The sequence below is a fragment of the Erpetoichthys calabaricus genome, chromosome 10, assembly GCF_900747795.2.
Source record: "Erpetoichthys calabaricus chromosome 10, fErpCal1.3, whole genome shotgun sequence".
NCBI lineage: Eukaryota > Metazoa > Chordata > Cladistia > Polypteriformes > Polypteridae > Erpetoichthys > Erpetoichthys calabaricus.
In genome coordinates, this window is record NC_041403.2 from 54,671,509 (window position 1) to 54,681,314 (window position 9,806).

General features: G+C 35.1%; 1 protein-coding gene across 1 annotated transcript; it reads right to left on the reverse strand.

The window, feature by feature from the left end:
- Window positions 1-4,293: 4,293 nt before the first annotated feature.
- si:ch73-382f3.1 (uncharacterized protein LOC100151273 homolog) lies at window positions 4,294-9,765 on the reverse strand. Its single transcript, XM_028811263.2, has 4 exons — window positions 9,376-9,765; window positions 8,926-9,076; window positions 8,345-8,520; window positions 4,294-5,769 (listed from the first exon to the last, which is right to left on the reverse strand). The coding sequence occupies exons 1-4, from the start codon at window positions 9,523-9,525 to the stop codon at window positions 5,398-5,400; spliced, it is 849 nt and encodes a 282-aa protein (XP_028667096.1). The 5' UTR covers window positions 9,526-9,765; the 3' UTR covers window positions 4,294-5,397.
- Between the last annotated feature and the right edge of the window lie 41 nt (window positions 9,766-9,806).

The window sequence follows — 9,806 nt, forward strand, 5'->3', positions numbered from 1 at the left end:
GGTGCTAGGAAAAGTTCCTCACCCTCAGTTCCCTGCTGTCCACAGCTGCATAAATAACTATAAAATGCAAGCAATATAATCTGTGTCTGACCATAGTTAAGGTAAGAATCTGGGTTAGGGATATTCTGTAGTTATGTTGATTTACAGTTGCAAATACAACATGTATATTTCACAGTACTTCTGTATGTTAACCGATGCTCTAACTACACGCGTTTTGTGCAACTATGAATATCTTTAATAATTTTAAGTTGCTATGTCCTCTTTTCATGAACATATCCCTCATTTTAAAAATTGTACCGTTTGCCTCCCGTTATTGCCACCGCCTCCGGAAAGCAGAACCCCAAAATCTTTAAACATCATTCTATGGAACTGCCTAACCGTTCGTTATAAATAAATGTATCAGAGAACATGACCTGGTCCAAACATATCGACACGATGGTAAAATGGCACGACAACGTCTTTAACCGCCTCCACCATCCAGAGTATCCCGACAAGAAAGGATTCCTGCTTGGTTTCGAAGCAGCATGCACCAGAACCGCGAGGCTCTGCGTAGAGTGGTGCGGTCTTCTGAACGCATCGCACGGTGTGCATACCTAACTTCCAGGACATCTACTCTAAGCGATGTCGGACCAAGAACAAGAACATTTTCACTGATACCAGCCATTCCACCTACTGCCTCTTTTCTGTCCTGCGGTCAGGTAGACGGTACCGTTACCTTAAGATCAGTTCAGAGAAACTGGGAAGGAGCTTTTTGCACAGTCCGTCCGCCTCTTGAATAAGTACAGTGTCTAGAAATACATGATGCTCAACTTCCTTACGTTAAATTATTTAAACTATTTTTTTAGTTACTTTAGTTAAAACTCTGTTTTAATTTGTATTCCAGTACCATCAAAATGAAGAATGTCCATTTCAGAATTCTCAAGGGGATTTAACAGAGATGGGCTGGATTGTAATGTTTGTATCTTTTGTGACGAAGAAATGGAACAGATCATCAATTTTATGAATGCAAATTTGTTACGATCTTTTGGAATGACATACATTATTGATTTATTTCCAGAGATTTTTGGGTTGAAACATATCAGGAGAGAGAATATCTTTGTTGGTAGTACTGTATTATGAAAGGCAACACAAGTAGATTAATCAGTAATATAGTCATTATTTTCAGAAAATTCTTTTTGCATAAAGCTAGTTCTATGATAGTTAAGCCATCGTTTATTGCTTATCAGTTCTGTTTATCCCTGCAAATTCATGAAGATGAAAAATTCCAGTCAATTGCATAACTCTTAAAAAAAAAAAAAAAAAAAAAAACCAACAAACTCTATAGTCATTTTAAAATTTTCTCTCATTTTTATAATTCACACACTGAAGCTTCTAGGTATTTCATTTTCTTCTTGTAAATAATATGTGCCATTATCGTATTATATTTTGTATAGAGTTGGAGAGATGGCTATTGTATAAATAAATAAAATAATACATGTCCTTGAGCACTATTCTAAATGATAGAGCAAGCTCTTTTTTTAGAACATGTCTCTCACAATCACATTAAACAAGAGTGGATCCATCAGAGTAAGCAGCAAGAGAAAAATAAAATGTGTGTTTTATTTAACTAGCGTGGACCTTTGAAAGCAATCTAGTTTTAGCTCAATAATTTGTACCATGGGGATCTCAAAACGGAGGGGGTTCTGTTCTAAATCACTAAGAGGTTGAGAATGTTCACCACTGCACCTGACAAATCTGATCAGAAAACGGTCTGTTGTGAGGGAGCAGCACTAAACACTGCTTCCATAACACAGATTTCATATTATATATTGTGATATTTTTGCCTATCACAAAAACACATACACAAAATGTACACAAAGTTAGTAAAATGACTATATTTTACTACAGAAATAAATAGGCAGTATTATGGGTGCAGCTATTAGATGTCCACCAAATATGGCATGCATTTTTCTTTAAATTTCTTTAATTCTTAAGGTCAAGCCAAGACTTAAGTTGGATGACGCAGATTTTGTAAGTGTGAAAAACAAAGTTATTTTCTTTGGTTGAACAATGTAGTGAGAAGTCAAGCAAAATGACACCTTTTATTGGCTAACTAGAAAGATTAAAATATGCAAGCTTTCGAGGCAACTCAGGCCCCTTCTTCAGTTAAGATGTAGTGAAGAAAACTTGAAAGCTTGCATATTGTAATCATTCTAGTTAGTCAATAAAAGGTGACATTTTGCTTTGGTTGCACAATGAATATTGCACACTTTTTCCTTAACAGATCATTCCTAGGAAGCAGGCACTTCTTGCACTTTGAGAGGGGTGAGACCACTGGCATGCATGAGGATGGTATGTCTATCTGTGATGTCATGGAATAAACTGGAAGCTATGCAGAATTAGTTAGATCCAAAAATACAAAGGGATACCCTCCTCAACAACCCCCCAACCCAAAACAGCCATTGAATAATGTCAAGAAGGACTACGCTTGTGCTGTGATTTGGGGACCTACAGCTTATAACAGTATATTACTTTTGCTAGTAATTACCAGCTAATTAATGCTATTGCCATCGCTTTCATGGACACCAACGAAAATAGTGCTTTACGTCACAATAATTTACAGACACGATGCTACAAACTCTAGCAAAGGTCTTCAAAATGTCATCACAACTCAGTTACCTGCATCACCACCACCGTGAATCCAAGTGAGCGCATGTGGGACACTGTTGGAAAATGCCCAGATTTACACCCCTGTACACACTTCGCTAATGCAAGGAATAGAGTTCAGTGATCATTAAAGAAAAATTCGCTATATTTTATACAATGTCAGTTTTTTGTTCAATTCATTTTTAGTACTTACCATGACTCATTCATGGTAGAAATAAGGCTCCTATCTATTCCAGCTGTAGAATCTGATGTGAGGCAGCAGCAATGTTAAAACGTATGTCTTTAACAAAATATGAAAAAAAAAAATTATAATTTAATCAAGCTTAATTTTGCACAGCAACTTTTAAGGTGCACACTACCACTTTGCAAAGAATAGAAAAATACTTTTCATATTCAGATAGGAAAATGAGTAGTATATTTAGAAGATTTGAATACTGATATTAACGCACCTGTTGTTTAGATCACTATATTTGTTAACTGCATTTTTTTAAATTTCCTGCTTTTCTATATTTCCTATTTTTTATTTTTCTTAAGCAAATCAGTAGCTCAGAAAGAGGTGTGATTGTTATGAAAACTAGCAATGGTGGTAATACTGTATTTCATAATAACACTTGGGAAAAAGACTGCATCTTCCAACATATTGTCTAATTTAAGCATTGGTCACACATCAAAGTTAATTTACTGATCCTTCAAAAATACCATAATGTACAAAATTATGTTTTGGGACAGTTTATTCTTAAGTTAAAGTTCTTTTTTTTTAAATGATTAAACTAGTTTACTTATTTCACCTGTTTGTCTGTCTGTCTTCTTTCCAAATTGCTTAATTCAAACTCATGTTTGTGAGAAGCCACAGCCTATAACAGCAGGTCTGGGTGCAGGACAGGATCCAACCTCAGTATCAAGTGAAATTGAAAGATCTACAATTACCCATGGAAATGTACAAAACTGTGTAATATATGACCAGTGTAAACATTTACTTAAAAAAAAAAAAAATTAAAAACTGTTGTTGTTTTAAATGCTTCAAACTGTATGCATAAATTAACACATTTAGTCTCAAGAAATAATTGCAACTCGACAGTTAAACTTTAACAATGCAAAGAGAATGAGACAGGAACTCATAGCAATTTTACAAGTATGGCAATCTGACACAGCAGCACAGCTGATATTCCTTATAACATTATGTACACATAGAGCCACACACCTCTTATTTCTTCTTTGCACATCATACTCAGTCAACAACATGAATCTAGTTGGTAACTTTACATTTTAAAGAATGCATTTTTAGAGGTGTTTACACAAAATGTACAATTTTCATTGTTTTGTAGGGTGAACTACTGGCCTTGCAGCAAAGCTTTGATTGTTAGCTTTGTAGACAACTGGGAAATTAGGTACATAAAATGAGTCATTACTATAAACTAGTGTAAGATGGTTAAGAAAGCAGCCTGTTATAAGAATTGTGCAATAATGTCACCCTCAATTCCTCAACTAGTAGACTGGATGATAAGTCCAAAGTCACAAGTTTGAATCTGAGAGTGAGGACCCACAGACAGCAGGAGTGGTGCAAAAAAAAAATATTTAAAAAGATTTTTAAGTTTAAAGAAACAGATATATACATATATACACAAATTTACATAAAATACATGCTAAATAATACATCATTTAATAACATACAAAACAAAAAAAAATGCAAGAACACTGATTCAAACACAAAGAATCATAATTGACAATACCAGACAACAAATTCTCTGATAAAATAAATTAAATTCTATTCTTTAAATCCATAGCCTGGGCATTTAAGTAATAACTATTGATAAAATTGACTTCTTTCCCCACACCAGTACTTTGCTAGTTCTGTTTACCTTTATTTGCTGCGGTCAAAATATACAGTATATTTTCACAAATCTGCATGTGATAATAAAAATCATGATAGTCATAACTGTAGTTTGACGGTCCCAAATACAGCCTCTACTTGCAGTTGCACCCAAAGTGTTGCTTAACAGTATCTTTTTCTAAAAAACAGTGTTGTTTAGCCAGAGCCAGTCAAAACAATACCTTGTGAAAGCAAAGCATCTGAAATAGAATCCAGTATCATATCTACATTTAGTTTGGTTATCAGTTAGAAATAATTGATGTGAGTTATGATATTGAAAAAAAAAAACCAATAAATTAATGTAATTTAAGTATTGTGTTAAAATACAACTATAGGCACAATAATTTAACTTTTTGAGAAAAAGATATTTTTTACACTGTAGAGTGCCTTTGAAAACATACATAAAGGGTTCTGTTTGTTTTTGTTAAATATGCTCTGAGCATGTAAATTAGACATCTACATTGTGGAAATTGTTCAGTAATAAAGTACACCTATAATAAGTGCATTTGTAAGTTATCATGTAATTAAGTAATTCAGCACTGTTTGTCATTAATATACCCCTCTCATAATAGGAGACACAAAGCTGATAGAAAAAAATAATTCTGATAAATCAACATTTGATGAAATGCTAAATTTCCATCTTCGGCAATAATGTTGTGTGTGCTTCTGACTTCATCCTCTATTACTGGCTCCTCATTAAAGCAGTTTTCAAATACCCTTCGGCTCTTAAACTCAAGATAGCCACATTCCAAAAAATGTTGATAACAGATCATTAAATAGTTACTATTCAATAAACTCTTTCCCAGCTATGCCAAATAATATTTAAAATGTGATGAAAACAAGCACATGGTACAATTTTTTAATATGTTTAACCAAGACTCTTAAGTCTCAACAAAAGCAGCAGGACTAGGACTCTGGAGCATTGAGAGAGCAGATGGCTTTTCTTCAGTTTCAGGACAAATCATTGTTATTTCAGCTTGTAGGCCCAGCTCTGCAATGATAGGCACTTGAGCTCTGTTACAAAGTGTCCTATATGAAGGAAGAGGATACCCCAGTTCTCTCAAATATTCATAACCTTTCACTCCTACTGCAGCTCTAATTCTTCTTGCAGACTTCACAGTATCCTGGGACCACACAACACGACGAGAGTGTTTAGATAGGGTAAGAGCACGGATCTGATCCTCAAACAAAAAGCTTTGCAAGCTTTTTTCAATTTTATGCAGTTTATGTACTTTCTTTCTCATTTCATCCACCTAAAAAGGAATAATATTTTTGAAAATTAATTCTTCCTGTAATGCACAATGTGACTAACATCAACAAAATGTAATGACATGACATGGGTTTGAGCATATCCTGACAGCACTAGAAGCAACAACCCTGGATAGACCACCAGTCCATCACAGGGCTTATGCATGGATATAAACTATATAAGCTATATATACACTATATAAGTAAATTTAGGATAAACAATTCAACTAACATCCATTTCTAGGGTGCTAAAAACAAACCTGGGCACCTGCAGGAAAGCCCTTGCAGACACAGGGAAAAGGTGAAAAATCCACATTGACAATGATCAGACATAATGTTTTCAGTTTTGACAGACTAGTCTTTTTAAAGACACATTACTACACCTTTCACTAAGTATGCAATTTTTTTGGGGAGAAAATTGCTATGTTTACTAGTGTCAGAATATAATCAAAAGGAGTTTCTTTAACAAGACACAGACAAAACCAAAATCATTGCCAAAGAACCAATTTAGAAATAACAAGATTAAAAGGGCGAAGTCTATAGCCTCTGTGAAATATATATAAGAGATGGGAATCGGTTAAAAAATTAATCATTTAAAATGTATGCAATTAATCACATCTAACATTCAAACATGTAATTACAAAATTAATACATACTGTAAATCAAAAAGCAGTTAAAAAAATTAATGGCATAGTTTAATGAGCTTAAACCTGAACTTTTAACAAAATACTACTTGAGCAAGTTTTAACCTGAATTTGAATGCTTTTCTAAAATTCAAGTTGAAAAAGAAGGCAATTAGTAACTAAGACCAATGTATTAATTATCAAATTGGCATAACATGAGATACAGATGTGTCAAAATAAAAATTAAATGATTAAATGGAATTTTAATGCACTGGTGAAGACAGATTTAACTGAAAGAATAAGCAACTCTTAATTGGACAAACATTAAAACTTGTGTTAAAACTCTGTAAAAACTATCTTCAGTTGTTCATCATAACAGTCTAGTACCCCCAGGCCCAGACCTGAGACAGACATGCTCCTCAGGTGGTTGAGACCTGTCCGAGGACTACCTGGAGAAGCAGACATCAAAGCAGCTCTGTGATCACAGTTTTGCAGACACAGCACTTGGAGAGCACTTTTGCAGCCAGGAGACGTGTCAGGGTTCTATCGGCCTAGGTGTATTTTTACCAGTGACTTGCGCAGAGGCGAGGAAAAGTGGGCATATGAGTTGCCTCTGACCCTGGGTCAGTGGAGACAGGCAGAGAGGGAAATGCCTGTATGAGTGGGCAAAGGGACGAAGCAACTGAAAAATACATCCAAAGCACTCACTAAGTGCTGTGCCTGCAACCAGCAATCGCCAAGTTGCTTTTTTTGATGCCCCCTCGGACAGATTAGCACATGTATAGATTTAATGCTTTTGTGGTTGGTATAATATGTGGTATGCTTTGGGTTTTTTTTGGGTTACAAAAAGTTTATGTGAAGAGTCTAGTTTTGGCATGGTGAAGAGTTGTTTGTCACCAGGTTCCTTAGAGGTACTTTGTCACGAGTCATGTGCTCCCGAGAGATATTAATCAATAAAATTAATCTCATGAGTCTCAAGAACAGAAAAAACCCATACAGCATGTACCAGTCCTAGCGTTGGTGTTGGGTGACAGGTTCTTGAAAGCTACATGAGCCACATGCCTGTTTGGCTAAATTCAAAGGCATTGCAAGTCACTGCTGTGTGAGGAAAGTTAGTTGAGTATACACATGAAGCACAGATCCAGGCTCACTTGACATTGGAAAACTTATATTTGGGACTTTGGATGTTTCATTAATAGAGCAAAAGGAGACACAGCTTGTTCCAGAGTTTGAAATTAGTATTTGACAAATAAAATAAGAGTTACTCCTATAAGTAGCTAGGGCTCTGGAACCAGACTTTTTGATAAGGATTGTTTATCTTCTAATATGGAGTCGGTCTACAGGTTGTAGGATACTCTCCAGTCCCTGGCTGAGTCCCATGATGTTAGTAGAGAGCCGTGTGAATACTTTGTCATTAATGTATTACAAAAGACAACATGATCTGAAAATGTTTATAGTCACCTAACAAACATTCAGTCTTCTTGGATTAGATAGACACAGTTATTTAAAGGCAACTGCCTACTGAGTCTCAAATCACACTTGGAGACTTCAGCAATAGTGTGGGGAGTAAAAGATTCTGGGAGGGTTATGACGGAGAACAATGTCCTACATGATCTGAATCTGCTGTTGAATTAACAAATGTTTATCATTTGGTGCCTGTTATGCTAATACTCCTTTAACATGTGGGGTAGATACAGTATAAGTGATTAGAAAAACAATCAAAAATGAAAAAGGGGGACCTGCCATGTTAAGTTTAACAAGGAGTCTCTGGACTGACTGAGATTACCATCTGGATCAACTGAATTCTAATGGAGGTAATACTTTTTCTTTTTACATGGCCAGCCAACTCTCACGGAAGAGCTACAGACCAGTTGACAATGCTATTGACAGAAGAGTGGTGTGTTGTAGTTGGGTACCCATAGGAATAAAAAAAAAAAGTGACTGCATATTTACTAACCTCCCGTAGCCGCTTGGCATTATATAGTTGTTGCTGTTCCAGCTGGGCTTTATACTGATCACAACGCTTGCAAGCTTCTTCTTTTTCACCATGTTCTTCACCATTTTGCTCAGGATCCTCAGGGCCTCTTAATCTTTTCCGAGCATAACTATGATCTCCCAAGGCTGTATCTGTTTCTGTAATTTCAAAGAGTTTATCTCACACTATGAAGGCATTCAGTAGTGTAAAACAGTTCCCTACTTTTATATGCAACATGGCATGATCTGTTGCAAACTGACACTATGATAACTCATTAAATAATAGAAAAATGCAATAAATATAGAATAAAATATGTAGTATATCATTTAAATAGTTTACAAATGTGTTAATAATCACAAAGAAGTACAAACATCAAGTTTGTTTCAACATATGAGATTCTGTATCTCTAAAATATATTAGTGTATGTAAAAACGTTTTTAAATACTTCAAGGCGAGATCATACTTTTTAAGTGTTGTCATTTGATGGAGTTCATTTAAGTATGTATAGTTATTTAAGTAAGACTTCACCTACAATTTCAAAGTAATATAAGTTGTTACTTTACCAGAGTCTAAAGCATGTATCACTTCTTTAACAGAGATGGGAGAAGGTGGATCAGGCACATCAAACAATGTTGGAATTGCATTTGGTTTCAGCTTCCTTCCTCCTGCAGGAGACCTTGCAATTTCTTCAAACTGACTCTCCTCGAAATGATCCTATGAAATCCAAAACCGAAAATCATTACAAGGCAGTCAAACAATATGCACATACCTCTAAACTAATTAAAAAACAAAATCCCTAAGTTGGCACTGTGTTGTGCTGTTTGCTTAGTGCCAGCTATTATTGAAGAGACCCCCAATCCTCACTGAAAGACTTCTTCATTTCGGACACCTGAAAACGAATTACACTGCATGCAGGCATGTTACAATATTTTTAAACCATGAATCTTGATGAAATAAATAAAAACTTTAAAAAAAAAAGATTTTTCTCTACTTAATAGAAAGACAAAACTTGCCTCACATAGTCTGGAACAGGGAGTTGGCAAAAAATCTCGTCGACAATTTATTACCCACTTCTGCATTCTGACTGGGTCTTTTGGGAAACGGAATAACTGTTTTCCAATTGTTGTTGAATTTGAACAATTTGGTGCCGAACATCCTCCCATCTTTTATATTTTTCATCTGACCTGAACTTTCCTTAAACTAAACACATTAATCTTTTTTAACTAACCGACAGACTAACACAAAACGGTAAATAAGTATTCAGTAACGTTAATTTATAATAGATAAACACTATATAACAATTAAAAAATAATACAGTTACAATACATAATGCTTTCAAAATACAAAATATAAACACACAACTTAGCTTTGAGCCAAAATGGCGACTATACGTGTAGAGCCCCGCTGCGATGACGTTTATTTTTTAGGTGTCTTTCTACCTGCC

Coding starts and splice junctions, on each gene's coding strand:
- si:ch73-382f3.1 (XM_028811263.2), bottom strand. CDS start 9,525: ATGGGAGGATGTTCGGCACCAAATTGTTCAAATTCAACAACAATTGGA. Junction 9,077..9,375: donor CCTGTTCCAGACTATGTGAG/GCAAGTTTTGTC, acceptor TGGATTTCATAG/GATCATTTCGAGGAGAGTCA. Junction 5,770..8,344: donor ATGCCAAGCGGCTACGGGAG/GTTAGTAAATAT, acceptor ATTCCTTTTTAG/GTGGATGAAATGAGAAAGAA.